Below are 24,555 nucleotides of genomic sequence, written 5' to 3' on the forward strand. Positions count from 1 at the left end.
AACTGTATCACCTGGACAAAGGAGAGGAGAAGGGAGAGACTGGATAGTTCCTTCTCCATTTGTTTGAACTGTGATTAAGTATTTCTGTATTAGAAATACATGTGGGACAGATGGAAGAATATAGTAAAGGATAAGAATTGGGGGCATAAGTACTTCCATTTCAAAATCCAGAAAGGTTCTGTGCATGTTCCTCCATCTAACATTCAAGGACTTTATAAAGAGAAAATAGGAAGAAAACACAAGTAGAACAAGAAGTCCATATGGAGAGCTTAAAAATTTGTATTCAAACCCAAGGACAAAAAGGACCCTTTCACCTTGCAAAATGTGGATGCAGCTAATCCTTTCATTACTAACATCAGAAGCAGCTGTTCTTTCATAATGATCTGGTGGTGCAAAGTGTCTTTGTACCAAAATTGGTAATTATATACCTTTTCTACACCACCATATGTGTAGGATGTTTTTGATCAGTGCATCCAGGCTTTTGTTTTACATTACTATAGTATTTGAATTACCCACTGTTACTTTGCTATACAAAACTCCTTCAAGGTCATGGACAAGCTGTGGAAGTGGAAAAAGACTTTAAAAATCTCTTTAACAAGAGATCACATTTAGGACAGTCATTTTTGGATAATTTTCCAAAGTATATGGGGTTTAAATTTGTCAAAGTGCTCTGATGGTGTGAAGATGGATTAAGGTTTATTATTATTTGTGCTACTGTAATGTCTAGGAGCCTTAGTCATGGACTAGGACAATGTTGTGCTTAGGTGCTTCACAGAACAAAAAAAACCTGTCTACTCCAGAGAGTTTACAATCTAAGAAAAGACACAACGGATAGATAGAGATGGAGTACAGTGAAACAATGAGACAGTGTTGCTCAGCATGATGGACAATGATCTCAACAGCCTAACCATTGTCAACCCCCATACAGATTATGACACCAGGCCCTGTGTGTCTCCACCTCTGCCCGTGTATCATGCCTTGTCCCTAGTGTAGAAGTGGCAAAGAGTCGGGGGCAGTAGCATGGGGCTGCTTTCTCCACTCCAGAATGCTGGCATGTGTCTGTCATGTCTCTCCCCCCCGCCCTCCTCCACAATGGGAGCAAGCAGGAACATTCTCCCACCTAGAGAGGTAGGGCTGGCAGTGGGAGCAGAGGAGGAACAGGCACAGTATTTACCCCAGAACCTGGGATGTTATCTATCTGGGAAGATGGGCTATCCCCATTGCATTCCTTCCCTATCTGCTACATCCAGAGTCCCCTTCTTGGGTTAGGATAGGTGGTGCCTCCCAGAGGAGTGGGGCTTGGAATTTAATACTTTAGCTGCATGAGGTAGTTCAAACTATTGTTTCTAGGCTGTCTACTATAGTAGACACCACTGCATCATTTAGATGTGGATCATGGTTTTGAGTTTTGCTTTGCAGCCATGAGGGATAGACACTTTTTAAATGAAAGCTGAGATTCCAAAGTCACGTGATTTAAGACCTGGTGCTCTAGGCACAGTCATATCATGCCTATATCTTAATGTGGCCCTGCATACTATTAGTAGCTATATGTGTATGACCCTCTTAAGGACTGGATCAAAAATAGTAGCTTTTACACAGCAGCAAAGGGTGGTAAATTGTGTGCGTGTGAAAAATATAACCAAATGCTTGTTTCATGTAGTTACTTGACTCCACAGGCAACAAAGGCAAATAAAGTGAATTTAGCCAAAGGCTGCCAACTTCTTAAAGTCCTTATAAAAGCATATCTATCTTAAACACAGATAAGAGGCAGGTAGATGATGTGAGAGTTTGGGAATGCATTGGAACACAGTTATGGTTTGCGGTGTGACCTTAATTGTTCATTTTTATACTTTCTAATTTTAAGTGTATAATAGATATAGAAATATAAAATTAAGGAAAATTCAACCTTAACCTTAAATTTCCAAGCACGGGTGGGTGAGTGGGTGAGGTATTGTTGTTTTCTTAAGAACTACTGTACTAACCAGGAGTTTTTAAAGCCGTAGAGTCATATTTTGAAATCTAGTCCATGTTTAAGCATGAGCTAAATATTCTTGCAGGTACTACATGTCTCCTGCCAATTTGTGACTTTTACAACTGCATTCTTGTCTTGAAAACGTTTTCTTTCCTCTTTTGCTTTGTGAAAGACCCATGCAAGGAGGGCAAACTAACTGACCTCTACAGCAGAAACAGTTTACACAAAGTAGATGAAATAAAAATAATAAGAGGAGAGAGAGCTCAGATTTAGCACTAACTTTCTCTTCGGTGTTACTGAATAACAGATTTATGCTTTAAGTTTGGGATTTTAAAGAGACATTAGTTATCTCCTTTAGCGTTTCTGGTCTTGTCTGTTGTAATTGGCTCTCCCTTCAGTAGTATTATCCAAAAGATTTTAAATATAAAGATTAGCAATTACATTTGTATTCTAACTTACTTGGGGGGTTCCTATAACTTGCCTTACAAAATCTTTCAATAAACTGACCTGTCCTAGGATTTGCAAAGGAGAACAAACCGATCACTTGCGTTATGTGGTGTGGAAAGTCATGGATTTGGCTTCTGCTCTAGGTTAACATATCTGCAAGAAACTGTCGGGTCCCATATCAAAGAGTGTGCTTTTGTAACACTGAATTTAACTACCCTGTTCTTGGGGTGTTGAATTGCCAGCCAAGTACTTCTACACAGCTACCAAAAACCCTCTCAACTATTCCCCCCCCCCCCTCCCCCCCCCGTTTTGGTCTGCCCTGAAGTGCAGAGCCATACTGGTATCCACATAGTGTTGTATATTCCTAGCATGACACACAGTTATGTCCACCAGCAGAAAGGAGTCCCAGCACCTCCCTAAAATATTGCTGTTGAAGGAAGCCTAGAGTGTGAGCTATAATCTGCTACAAGGTATATGCAGAAGATTTTTATAAAATAGCTTTTCAGTGAAGGATACAGAGCTCTACATATAGAAAATCCAGTGAATCATGACATACATGGCAGATCCTCAGCTGGTATAAGTTGTCTGACTTCAGAGGATCTATGAAGTGAGACATCTTGTATCCACTCAAGATCTGCTCCCATATCAGAGTTCTTGCTCTCTTTGGAAGGCAAATGGAACAGTATGTGACCTGCAGAAAACTAAATTATGGCTGAATAATTGCACAGAAATCCGATCAGAAACTGAAATTTCCTGAACTGATTCAGCCATGTTGTGCGTACACCTAGTACTATTAACTGTTAGATGCTCAATACAGATTTCACAAAAGTTTTGTCATTGCAGGAGACCAGGGCAGTCCTTTCTCCCTTCATTGGTCAATCTTTGATATCAACCCGAACTTAGCTGCTTTCGTCCTGCCTTGAGAATTGTTGATTTGTATGGTCAAATACACCTAGCAGACCTCTAAAGACGGTACAGCTCTAAGGATTTATTCTTATGGGAAGGATGTTAGGCTGAAGATTTCGAGGGAGGGAGACACTGCAGTTACCCTTCTGAGACCAGTGGGACAAGTGGACTCAGGAGGGTTTGTCCACAGTGGCATGGATGTTTAAATATGTGACAATTGCTTCCATGTTCAAATAAAACTTTAGTATGCAGTAGAGGTCTTGCCACTTTGTGCAGTGCACCATTCAGAGCACACCAAGCTTGAAAATGTCCAAAGAGACCTCCTAGACTTTATCCAATGCCACTTTAAATATGGTGATGGTGGGGAGAAAAATAATGCTGATCACCAGCCCAACCCTGTCCTTTTTCTATATACCTCTTTAGATGATACATAAGTCTCCCCAGTTGGTTTGGCTGCCATTCTGCTTTACTCCAATACCTGCAAGTTAAAATTTCTTGAACTCTGTAGTGTGCTGTATATTATGAAAGTGTACCATCTCAAAGCATGTGAAACTGTGATCACCTGGGATTAGCCAAAAAAAATCTGGTGCTCGTTTTTTTTGGATGACTGACTTCATAGAATCATATAGAGAGACAGGCTGGAAGAGGCCTTGAAGTCAAGTTGTGCACCTGTGGAGAGGCAAGAGTAAGTAAACCTAAACTGCCCTGACAGATGTTTTGTCCAGCCTGTTCTTTGCCTCCAATGATGGGGATTCCACAATCTCCTTTGGAAGCCTATTCCAGTACTTATAGATTTAGCTCTAAGGTTAGTTAATGTAAGAGTGCATTACAAGACTTAGAACATTTAAGAGCAGTCATACTGGGTCAGACCAAAGGTCCATCTAGGCCAGTATGCTGTCTTCTGACAGTGGCTAATGCCAGGTTCCCCAGAGGGAATGAACAGAACAGGTAATCAAGTGATCTATCCCATGTTACCCATTCCCAGCTTCTGGCAAACAGAGGCTAGGGACACCATCCCTCCCTATCTTGGCTAATAGCCATTGATGGACCTCTATCCTCCATGAACATATCTAGTTCTTTTTTGAACCTTGTTACAATCTTGGCCTTCACAACATCCTTTGGCAAACAGTTCCACAGACTGATTGCGGTTGTGTGGAAAAAATACTTCATTTTGTTTGTTTTAAACCTGCTGCTTTTTAATTTCATTTGGTGATCCCTAGTTCTTGTGCTATCTATTCCTTCTCATAACACTTCCTTATTTACTTTAACCACACCAGTCATGATTTTATAGACCTCAATCATATCCCTCCTTAGTCCTCTCTTTTCGAAGCTGAATAGTCGCAGTTTTATTACTCTCCTCATACGGAAGCCATTCCATACCCCTAATAATTTTTGTTGCCCTTTTCTGAACCTTTTCCAATTCCAATATATCTTATTTGAGATGGGGCGACCACATCTGCACACAGTATTCAAGATGTGGGTGTACCATGGATTTATATAGAGGCAATATGATATTTTCTGTCTTATTATCTATCCCTTTCTTAATGATTCCCAACATTCTGTTTGCTTTTTTTGACTGCCGCTGTACATTGAGTGGATGTTTTCAGAGAACTATCCACAATGACTCCAAAATCATTTTGAGTGGTAACAGCTAATTTAGACCCCATCAGTTTATATGTATAGTTGGGATTATGTTTTCCAGTGTGCATTACTTTGCATTTATCAACATTGACTCAATTTGTGATCCCTATAACCCCCGGGTCCTTTTCAGCAGTACTACCTTCTAACCAGTTACTCCCCATTTTGTAGTTGTACATTTGATTTTTTTTTTTTTCTTCCTAACTAAGTAAAGTACTTTGCACTTATCTTTATTGAATTTTATCTTGTTGAATTCAGCCCAATTCTCCAATTTGCCGAGGTTGTTTTGGATCTAATCCTGTCTTCCAGAGTGCTAGCACCCCTCCCAGCTTGGTGTCATCTGCAAATTTTATATGCATACTTGCCACTCTATTGTCCAAGTCATTAATGAAACTGTTGAATGGTACTGGACCCAACACTGACCCTGCAGGATCCACTAGATACGCCTTCCTGGTTTGCCACTTGGTAATCTGATTTCCATGTACAAAAGGCCAGGAAAGGCTGATGGATATGGAGGATCTCTGCTTGAATTGTTGCAGGAAATTAGATACTGCATATTCAGTCCATTTTCTGATTTTCACATCTGAAAAGTAGAGCGATTATATTTCTAAAATAGAACATATATATATAATACACCACTTTTATAGTTACAAAACTAAACCATTTTGTCTGAATTCACAAAAGGCATTAACTATTAAAGTATAATACATGTTTGTGGTTTCTTTATAGTTTATTAACTCAAGTGGCCAAATTAATCTGTTTTGTTTTTGCAGCCAAAAATAATCTTCACATCATCTGGACTGAGGCAAAGCATAAGACATTTCAGCCCCAAAGGAGGGGAAAAAAGTAACCGAAAAGAGGGTTTTAGTATGGAATGGTGCTTTTGACTTTAACTACAGCTTCAATACTGCAGCACTGTAATTTTGAGCAAAGAATGTTGATCTGTATTCTGTGCTTTCTAATAAACAGTTTTGAAAGTGGAAAAGCACTATAGATCTCATGAGCCTAATCATCTTCCAGCTATGCATTTGTACAATGGATCTTGTGTGTATCCCTTCAAGCCTTCATGTGAACATTGTGATTTACTCAAAGCCTGCAATAGAAAAATACAGAGAATGTTCAGGCATATCTGTTTAAAGATGTATTTTCTGTAGTTAAGTTCATACATGCAACACTTGTCAGTTTACACGATGTAAATCTACTTCCTGTATCCTAGTATTTTTTTCTTTCACAGGTTGTATAGCTGAAATAAAATGCTGTTTTAATCCCACATTTTGTAAAATTCATTGTACCTGTGCTCTGACCACGATACCTTGGCTGGTGAAAAGCCTATCCTTACAGAGAAGAGGGTATCTGCATGGGACTTGATGGGTGGAGACAAAAGCCCATCTCTTCATAGTTGTACATGCAAGGTGGACATCAGTGTTTTAGATGGGCTTTACCAAGCATATCTAGATTTCAGAAGTGTGGCTGTAAGGTCAAAGAAATATTGCTAATACATTTGGCATGCGGTATTTGATAGGTTGAGACTGATATATGGAAAGTATTGCAGTGTGTTAACTTGGGCAGTACCAGACATAAATAATGCTGGACGCTTTCAGCAGGGTGATAAATGTGATGATAGTTTCACAGTGAGTGAGGGAGAAGAGAGAAATGTGATTCACTGAGCAAATCACAGTGAATTTACCAGATCATTCTGCTCTCATACTTACTTTGAGAATTAGGGAAACTTAGGTCTTGTTGTCTTGTACAGTGCTACAGCAGCGAAGCTGCACCATTGTAGCACTTCAATGAAGATGCTACTAAGTCGATGGGATAGTTTCTACCGTCAACATAGCTAGCACCTCAAGCAGTTTCCGCTTGCTTTTATTAATCAGTGATGATACATCATTGTCAATACTGTTAGGTGTTTGGTTTTTTTATTTGTTTTTACAAAAGATATGCAGGCATTTTCATTAACAGCCCAGCCCCCCCCCCCCCGCCCCATTTCCCAACATTTATAATAATATTGTAAAACCTCACACTCAATTGAACTTCACGTGTTTTTTAAAATTTGAATAAAAATAAACTTTAGCCTTGACCTTTTTTGAATCTGTATAATTTTTTAATTTGTGTTTTCACTTGTGTATCCCAAATGGATTAGATATTAAAAGGGGGTGGGGGGTGGGGAATGAATTAGGTCTATAAAATAGTATGGTTTGAAAAACTAATTCAAATTAAAGGTCCAGGATAAATGTCAGGTCTAGATTTAAATGTCAGCTACGCTATATGAGTAACTTTATCCATGAAGTTTCATAGGTGTCTTTAATGAATATGGTATGCTTCCTAAATATGTAATGACATGCCTGAGAAAATCAGTTGAGGAAATTATTTAATTTATAAATACATCAGAACTTTCCCAACATATAAGTCAAAACATGTCTAAATATCACCTTGCCTGAGTGGCCAGAGAGGTAGAAGTGTTCTCCTACCGGTTTTTGAATGTTATGATTCCTGATGTCAGATTTGTGTCCATTTATTCTTTTGCGTAGAGATTGTCTGGTTTGGCCAATGCACATGGCAGAGGGGCATTGCTGGCACATGATGGCATGATCACATTGGTAGATGTGCAGGTGAACGAGCCCCTGATGGCGTGGCTAATGTGATGAGGTCCTATGATGGTGTCACTTGAATAAATATGAGGACAGAGTTGACATCGGGCTCTGTTGCAAGGATAGGTTCCTGGGTTAGTGTTTTTGTTGTGTGGTGTGTGTGGTTGCTGGAGAGTATTTGCTTCAGGTTGGGGGGCTGTCTGTAAGCGAGGACTGGTCTGTCTCCCAAGATCTGTGAGAGTGAGGGATCATTTTTCAGGATAGGTTGTAGATCTTTGATGATGCGCTGGAGAGGTTTTAGTTGGGGGCTGAAGGTGACAGCTAGTGGTGTTCTGTTATTTTCTTTGTTGGGCCTGTCCTGTAGTAGGTGACTTCTGGGTACTCTTCTGGCTCTGTCAATCTGTTTTTTCACTTCAGCAGATGGGTGTTGTAGTTTTAAGAATGCTTGATAGAGATCTTGTAGGTGTTTTGTCTCTGTCTGAGGGATTGGAGAAAATGCGGTTGTATGTACATGTGTAGCATATAGTTCTTAAAAATCAATTTAAGAAAATGTGCAAAATTAACTGTGTTGAACTTAAACACCATTTTGTCCCCTTCTACCTCATAAAGTCACCAGTCCCTTGCTCCACCATTCATAACTTTAAAAATAGTCTTGCCTGTCTGAGGATTATTGCTTCATTCAAGAGATAATAAAACAAGCAAAACGGTATTGTTAACTTGGGACTGAAGGGTATACTGTTGCTCAGCATATGTTGGTTAGTTCCAGTGCAGAAGAATAAAAGAGAAGGCATATTAGAGTAAACATTTTTCCTTCAGTGACATTCTCAAGAATAAAAAGCATTGTTACAATTTTTAAGAAAAAATGTTTTCATAAGAACCTAGTTTGCTGTGAAAGGGGCCACAATGACAAGACCTGTATTCACAGACAGGAACAGTAATGCTGCTACCTTGGACAAGTATCTCATAGCATCTCGTTGTGCTTCACCGTTAACTTGGAGAGACCAACATATCTAGTAAAAAGAAGGTAGTTAATTCTGCAAGACTTGTCAGTTCTCAGAGGCCAGTATGGCAGTATCCTATTTTTAGAGGAATGCTAGAGGTTAAGCTCCCCTTATACTGTAGTCTGTTAATACTACTCTTATTTCCAGGTAGAGAGTGAAAAACTCCACTGGTGGTCCCCTTTCTCCCTTTCCTCCAAACACTGCTGTCTGTTAGCTCAAAGAATGAGGGACATAGGGTTTGCATTTCCAGACCATTTGTCCTTATGAGCTGATATCTTACCTCTAGAAAATGTTTAAGCAGATCAGTTATAGCAAAGCCGATCAAAAACCATAGTGCATCTGACCATTTGTTTTTGTTTACATGAGGGTGGTTGGGAAGAGAATCCTTTCCTGAATTCTGCCTCTTTCAAGATGTTGAAGCGTGAGCTTTGGTTAATCCAATATTAGTAGGCATAGCCATGTTGGATAGTTTTATGACCAAGGACTAAATTCAGACCCCAAAATGGATATTCATTACAATTGTATCATCTTGCCTGTCTCCTTCCTCCTGCTTAGTTCGCCTTTCTCTCTTCCCTTTCTCATTGTGCCTATCCTACTGCGTCCAGTAGTGCTTCCACAACAGTACAACTCTCCAAAGTAGCAGCAGTAGAGTGAAACAGATGCAATCCAAATCAGTTTCTCTTCTAGTGGGGAAATGCCACGTCCGGAGCAATGAATCTCTACTGCTGCAGGCAGAGTAGAAATTACATTTTTCATTCCCTTTTAAATAAAGGTCTTGTCCTAATACAAATTGCAACCATATTGTCACTGGATGAGGAGAGCTGTGTTGAAAATAGTTTCCTGGTTCCATTTGTAGTGTGGATGAGCCCTTAGTTGAAAAACAGTTTTAAATAAGCTTTTCACGTTAGCAGAGACAGAGCTTAATAGGCTGTCCAAACTAGAATGTAACCGTATATTGCTAAACATGTTAGCTAGCTAGCACCTTCTAAAAGTCTAATGTAGACAAGGTAGTGTAGATTTTAACTAACTAGTTGAATTCAAGCTTGGGAGGAGCTTAGGTTTTCACTTGTCTGCTTTGTGTACACTAGATTTTTAAAAGTTAACACGTTGTAACACACCTTTTTAAATCCTAGTCTAGACAAAGCCAGAGAGGATGAAGTCTTTAGGTTGTAGGTCCCAGTATGTCCCAAGCAGAAAACTTCATTAAGATGGTCATTACTTACGAAAAATGATTTGTATGTTAGATTTATTTTAAAACACACAGTACACCCACTCTCTCTCAAATATAAACAAGCAAATAAAACTAAAAAACTTAAACGATAAACCTATGTCTCCTCCAGGTTGGCAAGGAAGAGTCATATTTCTATTTTTCAATACGCAGGAGATGCTCTGGTATAATGGTGGTATGATCCAGTTAGCCTGCATAGAGCTTGCAGTTCTCAGATAATAAACTCCTAGATAAGGCCCTGATCCTGCAGATGCTTACACATGTGCCTAACTTTACTATTGTGAATAGTCCCACTGTAATCAATGGAACTACTCATGGTGTGAGTGAATAATTTGCAAATTAACCTATGGTTGTGGCAGTTAGTACTCTCAAACTCCAACTAGCTTTAAAATGTGTAAAGGTATTTTTTTTTTAAAAAAAAGAGTACTTGTGGCGCCCTAGAGACTAACCAGTTTATTTGAGCATGAACTTTCGTGAGCTACAGCTCGCATCCAATGAAGTGAGCTGTAGCTCACGAAAGCTCATGCTCAAATAAATTGGTTAGTCTCTAAGGTGCCACAAGTACTCCTTTTCTTTTTGCGAATACAGACTAACACGGCTGCTACTCTGAAACCTAAAGGTATTTTGTTTCTCCTACACTGGTCACAGAAAACTATTCTGCACAGCTAGTATACTTTCACAGACGAGGTTAAATATCAAGGAATCTTTAAAATGGGACTTGTTATATTGTGTAATAGTGTTCCAGGGTAGTGGTAGAAATTTTTTTTTAACATTTAAATCTTGACATTTACACTGCACGCTACTGGCAGCAGCAATGAAAAGCAAGCTGCATCCATACTACAATGTGTAGCTATGTGTGTCTGTGAAAGCCTCTCGTAGGGGAGGCAGCTTGGAAAGGCTCTGGCAGCTCCCCACCACAGGAGCTTTCCTTGCTACCTCAAGACTGCCAGTCTTTCAGTTTGGTGAGGAAAGGCAGGAGGAATAAAGAGGCACTCATTTAGCACAAAATCAAGATGTCAGGAGTAAAATTTAATCAAGGCACTTGAAAAGAAGAAATTCTGTATTTGTCTATACACCAATGTCAAGAGCCTGGATACTAAACACAGAAATGGAATTGCTCATTTATGAGCACAAATTCAATGTAGTTGTATTATTGAAACCTGATGGGAAGATGCACATGATCGGAATGTTAAAAATCACTGGTTATAACTTATTTAGGAAAGATCAAGTAGGCAAAAGGGGGGATGGAGTGACATTCTATCAAAAATGGTATTGCTTGTTTGAGTCACTGATAACTCAGAAGAAAATGATCTTGTATTCTTATGGATTAATGTTCTGCACATAACATGGGGTACTAGTTGATGTCTGCTGCGCACCACTAAATCACACTATACAGCAGGATGGACAGCTCCCTGAACATCTATCTTTATGTGTAGGAAAACAATCTGTTATAATGGAGGACTTCAGTCTGAATGATATATATATATACACTGGAGGTTTCATGCTGCAAGTACTCAAACATCCTTGGAATTTCTAGAAATTGCAGGTGACTTTTTCGTATCTTCGTCATCCAGCACCACAAGTCTGTATCAGACCAAACATTGACAAATACAGACTAATTGATCTCTGAACTAAAAATCAGGTTAGATTTAATTTATTTGCAAACGAAATACAGTCAAAACAGTAACATACGTACTTGGTGCTTTAAAAGGGTTAATTGCACAAAGTTGAAAATAATTATGAGCTGAAACGGATGGGAGAAAGATTTTAAATAGTAAACTGCGAATGATAATTAGGAGCTCTTTAAAAACATTTTACTAGATGCCCAAAAAGCCAGTAAAGAAAGAAAAGTCTACACTAGTTTAAAATAACAGCGTGGTATAAAGGGGAGATGAAAGCGTGTGTGTGTAAATAATATAAAACAAATGGGGAAAAGGGGAATTGATAGTATAGGTTATATGCTAGGAAGCATAGAAAATAGGTAAGGGAAGCAAAAGGACTAAAAGGGAAATATGTGGCCAGCAGAGTTGAAGACAATAAAAAGGAGTTTTTAAAAGAGTATTCCTTTCATTTTTTTAATACAAACAATGGAATTGGCCCATTACTACATGGACATTGTATAATTATTAACAATGCTGAAAAAGCAGAAGTGTTTATTAACTATTTCTGTTCTGTATGGGGGTGGGGGCGGAAGCAGATGATGTTTTCATATCATATAATTATGATAACAAATTCTCCACACCAACAGAACTAAGGATGATGATAGACATTTTTAAATATCCGGTCCAGGTCACTTGCATTTAGGAGTTTTAAAAGAGCTGACCTTGGGGGTCTTGCAGCTAGTAATGTTGATTTTCAATAAGTCCCGAAACATGGGAGAAGTTCCAGAGCACTGGAAGAGAGCTAATGTTGTGCCAGTATTTTTAAAAGGGTAAATGGGATGACCTAGATAATTATAAGCTTGTCAGCCTGACTTTAATTATAGGCAAAATAATGGAATGGCTGATACGAGACCTGACTGATAAATAATTAAAGGAGGGTAATAGAATTAATGCCAGTTAACATGGGTTTACAGAAATAAGTCTGGTCAAACTAATTTGATCTATTTTAGTGAGACTACATAGTTGATGATGTAATAGTGTTGATGTAATATATTTAGATTTCTATAAGGCGTTTGACTTGTTCTTGCATGACATTTTAATCAATAAACTAGAAAAATACAAAATCAACATGGTTAAATTATAGGTCTTGGAATGTAATTATAAATGCAGAATCATTGTTGAGTGGCTGAGTTTCTAATGGGGTCCCCCAGGGACAGGTTTTTGGCCCTATGCTATTCAATATTTTTATCATTTGACTTGGAGAAACACAAAATCATTTGAGAGAAAGTTCTCAGATGACACAAAGATAGGTAGAATAGTAAGTAGTGTAGAGAAGTCACAGATGCAAAGCAATCTGGACTGATTGATAAGATTGGCACTGGCAAACTATGTTTCGGTAAAGCCAAATGTGTAAGGACAGGAAGGGGGAGTCTATCCTGAGAAGAAGTGATGCTGAAGAAAACTTGGGGGTCTTGGTGGATAATCTGCTGGCAAGGAGCTTCCAGTGCAACACTGTAACCAAAATGGCCAATGCAATCCTTGGATATATATAAACAGGAAAATACTGAGTAGGAATAGAGAAGTTATATTACCTCTTTTTTGCCACTGCTGCAACCACTACTGGAATATTGTGTCCAGTTCTGGTGTCTGCAGTTCAAGAAGGATGTTGAAAAATTGGAGAGGGTTCAGAGAGCTAAAAGAATGACTAATGGTTTGGAAAATGCACTTTATAGTGAGAGACTGATTTCCCAGAGTCTGTTTAGCTTATCCAAGAGAAGATGAAGAGATGACTTGATCACAGTCTAGAAGTACCTCCTTAGGGAACAGAAATCTAATATAGAGAGCTCTTCAGTCTAGTACACCCATAACAGGAACCAATGGCTGGCGGTAGAAGCTAGACAAATTGACTAGAAATAAGGTGCAATATTTTAACAGTGAGAGTAAGTCATCATTAGAAGGATTTGCCAGTGGTTGTGGAGAAGAAACTTTTGAATCAAGATTCAAACACAGTTAATGGACTTGAAGCAGGTATTAATTCAGGGAAGTCTCCCATGGCCTGTGTTGTACAGGTCAGACTAGACCAGTGGTTCTCAAACTTTTGTACTGGTGACCACCCCTTTCACATAGCAAGTCTCTGAGTGCAACCTTCCCCTCCCCCCCCCTCCCCCCCAAAAATTAAAAACACTTTTTTATATACCCCGGACCCTCGCTAGAACACGGGATTTGGGATCCATGTGCGGTACCGCGTTAAAGCAGGAAGCGTGTTAAAATTAATTCCAGTTAAAGTAATTACATTTGGGATTCATGGCTGCGACCACATTATATGTGAATTTGTGCTATATAGATACGTGTTCTAGTGAGGGTCCAGTGTATTTAACACGATTATAAATGTGGGAGGCAAAGCGGGGTTTGTTGTGGAGGCTGACACCTCGCAATCCCCCATATAACCCCCAGTTTGAGAACCCCTGGACTAGACAATCACAACAGTCCCTTCCAGCATTAAACTCTGAATCTAATGTTAATGAAATTCTGGTGGTTTCATTAAAAATGTTTGGTTGATTAGACAAATTTTTAAATGTTCAAATGGTAATTGCTGTTAAGCTTTTGCCATCTCAGAAACACTCAGTGGATATAGGGAGCCACTAAATCACATGTAAATAAGCTTTAAAATGAAAATTTGTGTGTTAAAACTACTCAAGCTTTCTTCTGAATCCTTTAATTATAGAGGGAGACGGTAGCAGCCCGTATGTTTTAGTTGCCTAAATTTTCCATTATAAGGATTTTTGTGTACTTTTGTTTGAGAAGCTCTATCACTTGTGTACAGCAGACCTTTAATATTCTGCAGGGTGAATCCGCTGATGCTATAGAAGTGCCTTTTCTTTGTCCCGTGAAATTCCATTGAGGTTAGGTTTAGTTGGAGAGTGTTTAAAAATATCACCATTTCCCTTCTCTGTGTCAGGAAACTTCTAGCAGCTTGCCCAAATCACAGGGCACACTTAGGCTAGGCTAATGCTGCACAACTCCCAAAGCATCAGCTTCAACACTGAGAACACCAAGAAAGCTGCCAGAGCATTTGTAACAGTATGGGAGTGAGACAGCGCGAAGCTTGGTTCCCCCTGAACTTAGCCCAGTTTCCTACCACCACCTCCAGCCTCCGGTGGGCACCAGATGGGGCAGGAGCTCCTCCAAATCCGGGGGTTGAAAAGAGATACACAAATCTGACTCCACCCATAAACTCCCCAGATTCAGCACAGGCCCCCCAGCAGCCTATTTTTGCATCTGTAGGGGGCCATGTGGGGCAGGAGCCCCCATGTCCCAGCGTGGCAAAAGAGTGAGGGGTTGAGCTCCCCTCCGCAACCACCCTGCAGAACCAGCACATGGTGCTAGCAACCCATCTCCTCTCTGGAATAACAGCCTTCTCTTGCTGCGAGCTAATGTGGTTAGTCCTGTAGTTCAAGTGGTAGCAGTCTGTGTGCTGCAGTGCTAAAGGCTCAGGTTTCAAACCCTGTTGATGGTCCATGATGGGGAAGTGGTTCCAACTGTATATAATAAAAATATTTTTACCTTTGTCCTTTAAAAATAAAACCACGTTAAAATGTTGTTTAGGATATAAAGTCAGGCACATGGAAGTTAGGAAAGCCAGATTTACAGTTGCCCATGCAATCATAATTTGATCCCCTGGTGCAAATGCATTATGATTCAGTCTTTATTTACAAGATCATATACTATTTTTTCCAGAGCCATTACACAGATTGGATGCCATGGGGTAACAGTGCATTATAATTCAATAAATTTCTCCCTTCTATGGAAAGCCAGAGAGCCACAGGCAGCTGTAGGTAGGTTTTGGCAGGATACAGAGTTATAAAACAGAAGTTTGGGTGCCCAGTTGCAGCAAAATGGCAAATTCAGCTACAAAAGTTCTGAATTCCATATATCTTGGGAAAATGCCAAATGCTGCAGCTGTAGAATTGCAGAGGCCACAAGACCCTAACTGATATGAAAGGGGCAGTTATGCCTCTTCTGTTGTTTCACCCTCTCTTCAGACTTGAGTGCGCATCACTGCAATAGATCCTGTTTAGAGAGTATTGTAAGTATTCCTGTGTCAAATAGGAAAGTGAATTTGAATCCTGGTTGGCTAATGTCATGGGATTCATGCATTATATTTTTAGAATCCATGTTGTCAAGTCAGCTTTCCTTCTAGAACAGACAGTGTTTCCATTAAATGGTACAAGTAAATGGGCAGAAGAGAGGATGCAGACTCCTGAGAAACAGCTCCCTCGGGGTAGGGAAAGTAAGGAAACGGCTAAAATTTCCAGACTTAGTTGCCTTAGATACCCACCCCATCATACAGGCTTCTGAATAAGTGAACTTTCAGACCCATAGTTCTTCACACTCTCACCCCGAAAATCTGGCTGCCCGTGTACATTCCCAAATACGGATTTGCCGTTTAGCTTTAGACATCTACATCTTAAAATGTTGGCCTTGAATATTAAAGTTTTAAAATGTTGCCAAACTGTAGTATATGGATTGGGGAGGATGAGGAGATGGAGAAGGTCAAAGTTGAGTCAATTTTTATTTCTTCAGATAAGCATAATTTTGAGTTCCAAATAAGTTTTCATAAAAACCTCTTTTGCTGAAGGCCTAAAGAAAATATTATTTAATTGGGAAATTTTGAGAAGTCATACCTTATCATACCAAGAACATACAGATGGACTAGCTAAGGAGGAAGAAGGTATAAATCTGGGAATCACTGTTGTTGAATATATTTTGTGATCGCTTTATGTTCTTCCCTCTAAACAGACACTCCTAGAATATGCAGAAAAGTGGAAGACGTCAGAAGATCCCTTGCCATTGTTGCAGGTATACACAGTGGCAATCCGAAGCTACGTGAAAGCACGACCTTACCTTACCGCTGAGTGTGAAAAAGTAGCCTTTGTGCTTGAACGCTTAGCACTGTGAGTATATTTTCAATGATTTGGATACTGTGTGTAGAATCTTCTGTAGATCACTTATTTTTAAGCCATTTGCACTGGCTACCTGATAATTTCTGGTCTGAATTTAAGAGTTGGGTTTGATCCATAGGATTTCGGACCTTGCTGGTTAGGAGACTGCATCTCTCCCAGTGCTACTCTCTCTCAGTTGTGACTGACAGAAGAACCCATTCTTAATTTGAAATAGGGAGAGTCTGTTGACCTCTAGGGCACACTGCAAGGCACATCTACTTACCCGCACTTCTGAGGGAAATCTGATTTGTGTATAGATGAGGAGTTTGATGTTCTGCAGATAGTTATTTGTTATAATTTCTGGCAAAGCACCTGCACTCTTGAATAGATGCCCCTTTTTATTTTTTGTATAGATTTAATAAATAAGTTATATATTTGTTTGGTGGGTTTTTTTTGTGGATTTGGAGCAGAATAATAGATAATGGCTCTTCGTTAGACACTTGAATGACAAGTTGGGTTTAGTGGTTTTTTTAATGCATTCTTAAAGCCACGTGAATTAATACTCTTATTTGACTTTCAGAAGCTGTGTTGAACTTTTACTATGTCTGCCTCTTGAATTACCAGAAAATCAGTGGGAAGAGTTTCAAGCCTTTGTACAGGTGAGAGTTTGTTTCTTCTATAAAGAAAAATACTAAGAAAAGATGGGATCACCAGCTTCTAAAACAGCCTGGGAACATTGAGTCACAAGAGTTAAGATTAACTGTATGCTTGTTTCCTGTGGGAGAAAGTCATTCAGCTGGAAGTTCTTTGTGCTTTTAGGTAATTAAGTTGCCAATCACATCCTTCTGTATTAAATAGTTGATATGCGAGCTTTGTAGACAAAGTTTGTTAGGGTGAAAACAAAACGAACCTCTGCTCCCATCTTTGGAGAAATACTTCAAGGGACGCTCAAAGAAGGATGTGTGTTCCTCTTAATGAGCACAGTGTTCTGTGACCTGCTGAAATGGCTATCCTTTTCTAATTGAATTTTTATAAATATTTAACCATGTTACAAGACTGCAACCTGTCAACATGTATTTTTACCAATGAATTTAAGAGTATTTTGTTATTCAAAAGGGTTACTTCATGGCGGTATGATAATGATCTTGATTATTTTAAAGGCCGCATCCCAGTTATTCAATAGGTATAGTAGTGTTAGAATCCCAATACAAAAAAAAAATCTCCTTTTGAAGCCTATCAAAATTATACTAATGTACAAGTGGATATTATAACATTTACTGTAATTAAACTGAAACTTTAAATAGTCTGCATATAGGGATTAGAAATTACTTACTGTATTAAGTCTTAGAATTGACCTTTTACAAAAAGGGACACCTTTTACTTTTGAAGTTTTTTTTCTTATGTTTAAAAAAAAAAAATCTGAGTGCGTATGGTTTTATGTAGTTTGTCATTGCCATACTCGTGAAATATCTAACACTTTTCTTTAGGTGGCTCATGAAAAGTTGATGGAGAATGGTAGCTGTGAATTGCATTTTTTAGCTACGCTTACTCAAGAGAAGGGGGTGTGGAAGAATCCAGTGCTGTGCAGTATTCTTTCCCAGGAACCACTGGATGAGGATAAAGGTAAATTTGCAATGTCTTAAGAAAAAATAAGCCTCTACAATTATTTAATGAATTCACTTTCTTAGCAAATATACAAATAGTGCTACAACATTACTGCTTTGTATAGTGTTGCTATAGTTGAAGATCTTTTGTCATTTCCTTTATAAACTCTGTTGTGTGGGATTTGTAACCAGGCTTTTTTCCAATAGGGTAAAAGCAGATACTCAGGTGGCCAAGCTGGATGTACTTACTTAAATTGTCCGTATGCAAGTAAACCAAAGACACAACTATAATTTTTTACTGCCATATGTTTAATAGAAAACTGAAACCGTTACCTCCATCTATGCTTAAGAAACCACATTTAAGAAACCACTACTAACACACTACAGATTTAAGTGATTGCAGTGATTTGAATCTTTCTTGAGAACTGGGACTCTATTTGAAATACAAATGTATTTTTAAATAAACCAAAAAACTAAGCATTAGTTTGGCATTTCAGAACCCTGAACAGTTTTGAGGTAAATGGATTTTCTGGCTGCTTCTTCAGTGTCTATTTTAGCTATGGTTATGCAGTAAAGTCTTCCTTTTTGCAGTTCAGACACTGGGGTAGAAAAACTCCGCTTGTTACTTGAAAATATGTGCTGTAGCTCCATTAGCTTTTGGATTTCACATTTATTGGTACAGTAATAGGTCACAGCTGTGTTATAGGTAGCACTGTGAATCCGATTTATTGAAAAGTGAATTTTATACTAATTTTTGTCGTCTTTTAAATGTTAAATGACCTGTATAACATTGGAAACGTCCACTGATGGATTCACTTGGTCTCTTCAAAATTAGACACACTTTGTGGCAGGGATTCGAATTTTGTTCACATGATACACCTGCTAATAACACATAGTTTGCGTGTTCTCTGACTCTCTCTCTTCCCCTCCTCACCCCATTATAACGTTAAAACCAGTCTGTTATGTTCTCTTGTAGCCAAGACTGAGGTTCACTTTCCATTTAAGCAATTTTGTCCCCCACTCTAAAATCCTCAAAGGTTCTTTACATTTCAGATTTGCATGTGTGCTCCATGGCATTAGGAGAATTGTTGCTAAATTTGAGAATATTCATGGAAGTTCTTGAGAGATTTGAACTGTTGGGGGAAAACAAATGGGATTATTGTATTTTGAAAATTCTTCTAATACTTTTTTGTCACGTGTCTCACAAATCATTTGTCTTAGAAATTTCATATGAAAGATCTTGATTAAATATGATGCTCATACCAATTTTGAGATTGAGAGGCACAGTTGACAGATGACTTAGATATGACAGAATGGTGAGCCTGGCTCTGGTTAATTTTTAAAAGGCTGGAGTCCTGAGCTTACTTTAAAGAAAGCCACTTGCCTTGTTTCTTCAAATGTGCAAACCAAGTTGTAGCGAGGTTTACCGTATTAATTTATTTTTCACAAAATAAAATAACATTAAACAGTTCTCACCATGAGGTGTGGTGGCTAAGTGGTTATGGTGCTCAACTACAAACCTGAAGGCTGTGGGTTCAAGTCTCATTTGATCTCCTACTGAAATGCCACATCTAGTTCACCCAGTTGCAAAATGTAGGTATCTGATCCATCAGATTAGGACAGTCAAAGATGGTCAGATGTGATGTTTGCCACATCATTCTCTTATGTACTGTTGGCCATGAAACTGATGTGCCTTAACAGTGCAGTGTAGTTGTTTCCCAGACCTGAAGAAGAACTCTGTGTGGCTTGAAAGCTTCTCTCTCGCCAACGGAAGTTGGTCCAATAAAAGATATGACTTCATCCACCTTTTCTCTCGTGTCTTAACCATGTCAGCCTGATGAGCCCTTGGCTCAAGGGGACTTTGATTACTCTCAGTAGCTGTGCTCTGACCTGATATTTGTAGTAGATTGGGGGTAATAATGCAAAAAACTAATGCAAATAAATCAGACTTCTACATTTTCTTTGGCTTTGTTTGCAACCTTTTCTTCACATGTTCCCATGATCAAATTACCAAGTATTTGCAGAAAGCAAATTTCAAAGTCATGTATGCAGACACATAAGGAGATAGACGTTTGTGTTTTGTCTGGATGTATTTCCTATATTCATCTAGTCAGGAAACAAATACCCACGTATAACTTACCTGACTAATCAAAACTAACAAACACAGCTCAAATTGCTGGATATGAACTAAATGAAGAAACTGCTTATCAGTCCACAGAGTTGAGTGCAAAAATATTGATTCAGTCATTTAATAACAGACCTGCTATTAGCTTGTGCATACTCAGCAAGCAGTAAAATGCTAAATTAGCAAAATAAATTACTTATGATTATGAATTATTCACTTAGCTTAGTCACTCTCTCAGCTACCAGTAGCAAGATCTGCGATACTTGCTTCTAGGTTGCTCTTTTTCCACCAAAGGGCATCTGTCAGTGCAGTGTTTACTCCCCTCATATATCTGCTCTTGGCTTCAGGAGAAGCTATCACTAGAGGAATTTTCTCTTACACGTGGCATAGAGGTTATACGTGGCAACGTTTTTCTCCATGGCAGTGGCACAGCTTTGATGTCAGGAAGAAGTTATGGGGATCAAGGAAAAATAATGAGTATTGAATCCATTACTTCTGTAAGCAACACTACAGAATTACCTTATTGAAAGGAAACTACAGAGCTTTGGTATTTACAGTCTTCTACCATATTTTACAAATGAACAGTGGGGAGGTGACAGCCCAGTGCTTCATCAGAATGCAGCATAGTTAGCTGGGCTACAACACAAGCTCCCATAGCCCACCGGAAATCTGCTTCTTCATCCGGGCATTAGTGTCTACAAAATTCTCAAGCCCACAGCCTTCATCCTGGCCATTGTTGAATTCTGCAGCCTTTTTGACTTCTCAGATGGCTTCTCCAAGTCACCTGACACATACTCTCTAGCTTCATTTGCTTTCATAGGTTTCATACATTGATTTCTGTTACTAATCCAAGATTTGCCTTGTGGCATTTTTTTAAATCCACTGGTGTTGCTGTGGACCCTAGTAAAAGTTCACTTTGGCTCTTGCTGATTTACTACCATCTGAATTAGGTCCAGTGATCTGATCAGCAGGAGGGAGCAAAGGGAGGCTGACTCTGGAAGCCTGCTGAATAAGGGATTATGTAAAACTCCTAAATTCTGTAAGGTTCCATAGGTGTCCCTGTCTCCCAGTACCCCACAGAATTCCCTGGTCCCTCGGTCCCTGTGACCTTGGATAGTCCACATCAGGCCCATGGCTTCTGCTCACTTCCCCTTGCCCCCCATGTAAATGTTATAGTTTCATGATCTGGACTTTGTATGCTAGACTTTTTGTATACAGTGTTATAGTCATGTTGGTCCCAGGATATTAGAGACACAAGGTTGGTGAGGTAATCTTTTATTGGAGCAACTTCTGTTGGTAAGAGAGACAAGCTTTCAAGCTTACTCAAAACTCTTCTTCAGGTCTGGGTCAGGTCTTCAGGCTTTGGTAGTTTGTGAACCTTAATGAACAGTGGAGAGTAATTATACTTAATATTTTTCAATAAATCAAGATGTTGGTAAGCTATTTCTCATTCTGCTAAGGCATGCTAGTTTTTGTGAATGAAGAGATGAACCTGTTCGCGTTGAAATTGTGCATTCAAGATTTTTGTAGCTTTTCTTGAGGCATTGGTCCTGGAGCAGAGTTAAGATTGTTATGGTACCTTAGCTAATAACTTCGGTGCATTCATTTTTTTTTTTTATTATTTTAACCTCTGAATTTAATAGGTCTGTGATGTTTGGGTTTTTTGATGACTACTGTGCTCTTTTAAGATCAGCCCCGCCCCTTTAAATTACTGATTTGTACTCTTACCTTTAACTCCATCTTTACTGAGTTTTGTCTTGGAATATACTAATTTAATACAGGTTCAGATCTTGATCACAGAATAAGCAAAATTGAAATGGAATTACTGAATTTGGAAGTGCAAAATAAAGCTTAACATTATTAATTGTAGTAATATCAATATCACTTGAGTTAGAAGTGTAGTCTTAAATTTGAGACCTTCCTATATCTTCTTTCAGAGATAACAGAAAATATTCCAATATTAATACTTGGCAGACTAGTTGAAACAGTAAACACTGCAGTTTAAAGGATTATTGGGGCCTATAAATGGAAGAGCAAGGCCAAAAACTTGGCATTAAAATATTAAATATTGTAATTTTAATATCACATGGATTAGAGGGAAGACTCATGAGTTAGAAGGATAGTTTTAAGTCCGAGGTCATCTTATATCGTATTTCAGAGATAACCTAACATGTTCCAATGTTTATGCAAGGCGGACTAGCTGAAACAGTAAACGCGGCAGTTTAAAGGATTATTGGGGACCTGTGGGTGGAAAAGCAAGGATAAAAACGAACAAATGTAATTAGTCACTGGGTCATATGTGGGTTGGGAAGAACCTGAATGTCTTTGATAAGATACTTGAAAAATGGACATTGAAGGAGCATTTCTTCTGTTTTAAAAAGGAAATGTCCCACTGTAAGATCTAATATAAATCTTTGAATGTATATTATATATTCAATTTTGGTTATCATCTACAAGACATCATTCAATGCACTTTTTGATTTGATTCTACATAAAGTAAGATTGGCTTCACCCTTAAATGAGAAAATTGTATCTATTTAACTAAATTGGTTTAGAAACTAATTTAGTGAAATTGATACAACCCCCTTATGTGGACACACTTTAAACTGTAGACTGTGAATTGAAGGAGAGCAAATATTGTATCTATATTTAATGAAGGCTCTTGGGGGAGATCCAGGGAATTACAGACCAGTAAGCTTTATTTATTTGTTTGTTTGTTTGTATTACTGTAGTTCCTAGGAGCCGTGGCCATGGATCAATACTAGGCAAATTAGTTGAAATTATAATTAAAAAGAGAATAACAAAACACATAGAAGATCATGATAAGGGAGGGTCTAACCAGCAAGGTTTCTGCAAAGGAAAATAGTGAGTAAAGGAAAATTGTTTGACATAATTTAGACTTCCAAAAGGCCTTTGACAAGGTCCCACACAAGAGACTACTAAAGAAGTCAAGTGACCATAGAGTGGGAAACAAATTATTGCAATGGACTAAACTGGCTAGGGGAGAAAAAGCAAAGAGTAGGATTAAATGGCCAGTTTTCATTGTGACAGAAGGTTAACAGTATGATGCCCCAAGGTTCCATACCAGGTCATGTGTTTCAGAGTAACAGCCGTGTTAGTCTGTATTCGCAAAAAGAAAAGGAGTACTTGTGGCACTTTAGAGACTAACCAATTTATTTGAGCATGAGCAGGTCATGTGTTGTTTATTATATTTATTAATGATCTAGAAACTAGGGTAAGTAAGTAAGCAGTAAAATTTGCAGATGATAAAGTACATTTCCCCACTTTTACATCCCCTGTAACCCATTCACACTTCATCTCTTCTCTGCCCTTTTCTCTTCTACTCGCACCTTCCCCCCACGTTTCCATTTCCCTCTCTTTCTCTGTAATCCCAGAAGACTTTGATAATGTTCCAGAATTTTAGAACAATAGGTAGCTGTCAAGACCATTCCTGTGAAACTGGCTTGTCAACCTTGAACCCTTCCTATTCTTAAATAACTTGCTGCAGTATGCCTGTAAACTAAAACTAAATGCTTAAAGAACTGCATCTCTGAAATGTGGTATTGTGAAAACTTACTATTGCCAAGAACATTTGCGCCAAAAAGTTACAAGACTGGGTAAAATATAATTTTGTTTATTTAAGGAGCATATGCATATGATTAATGCTACACTTTCCTAATTGTCAACTTCATACTTTAAAATACACATCCCATTTTGGAAATAAAGTGGACTGATTAAAAATTAGAGATGGGTAGAAAATAGAATATATAGATTCATTCTTAATTATGAACACTCAACCAACATTTTCATTTCCTTGAACAAGTCATTAGAGGACGTTTTAGCTAGATGACGAAGAATGTTATTGGTGGCAGAATGCTAATAGAAAATACAAGCTTTTAGTTCCAAATGCATTTCAGTTTATTAATTTTGAGAAATTCTTTAACCTGTTTGAGAACATTTTAGATTTCCTGCCTGAAATGTAGTGAGATCAGTGATGGGTTAAATGAACAGTACAAAAGCAAGGTATTAGAAAAAACGTTTTTTTCCAGTGCTCCCTATCTTTTGTGCCCTTTTACTGTTTAAATGTTACATATGAATATGATTAAATTCCATCTGTTAACTGCATAACACTTCATGAAATATTTATATGTAACGTTTTTGTCTTGTTTTTCTTTAAGTGAATGAATTTTTAGTGTTTGAAGGCCCCATTCTGCTGGATATGCGTATTAAGCATCTAATGAAAGCAAAGCAATTGACTCAAGCAACTTCCCTGGCAAAGCTGTGCTCTGACCACCCAGAAATCAGCACCAAAGGCAATTTTAAGCAAACCTACCTGGTCTGTCTTTGTTCAGGATCACCAAATGAAAAGCTAATGGAGGAGGTGAGTAAACATTACTTTTAGTTTGTGATTTTTTTTTTTTTTTTTCTAAGGGAACAGCAGAATTTGATTACATTGGCTTTCCTATAGAAAAGAAGTCCCTTGCTTAAAAACAGTATAT

At 38.4% G+C, this 24,555-nt stretch overlaps 1 protein-coding gene and 1 long non-coding RNA gene across 2 annotated transcripts in view; both read left to right on the forward strand.

Moving 5' to 3' along the window:
- Positions 1 to 24,555, forward strand: part of ZNF292 (zinc finger protein 292) — a 61,067-nt gene that overhangs the window by 20,248 nt on the left and 16,264 nt on the right. The window contains exons 2-5 of the mRNA XM_037894430.2: positions 16,185 to 16,339; positions 16,908 to 16,986; positions 17,815 to 17,950; positions 24,235 to 24,437. Of these exons, the coding sequence (XP_037750358.1) occupies positions 16,185 to 16,339; positions 16,908 to 16,986; positions 17,815 to 17,950; positions 24,235 to 24,437 (573 nt within the window). The remainder of the gene's footprint in view (positions 1 to 16,184; positions 16,340 to 16,907; positions 16,987 to 17,814; positions 17,951 to 24,234; positions 24,438 to 24,555) is intronic.
- On the forward strand, positions 3,401 to 5,802 carry LOC122464993. Its single transcript, XR_006289479.1, has 2 exons — positions 3,401 to 4,010; positions 5,737 to 5,802. It is a non-coding gene; the product is annotated as an uncharacterized LOC122464993 (long non-coding RNA).

The sequence above is a fragment of the Chelonia mydas genome, chromosome 3 (genome assembly GCF_015237465.2).
Source record: "Chelonia mydas isolate rCheMyd1 chromosome 3, rCheMyd1.pri.v2, whole genome shotgun sequence".
In the NCBI taxonomy this organism is placed as follows: Eukaryota; Metazoa; Chordata; order Testudines; family Cheloniidae; genus Chelonia; species Chelonia mydas.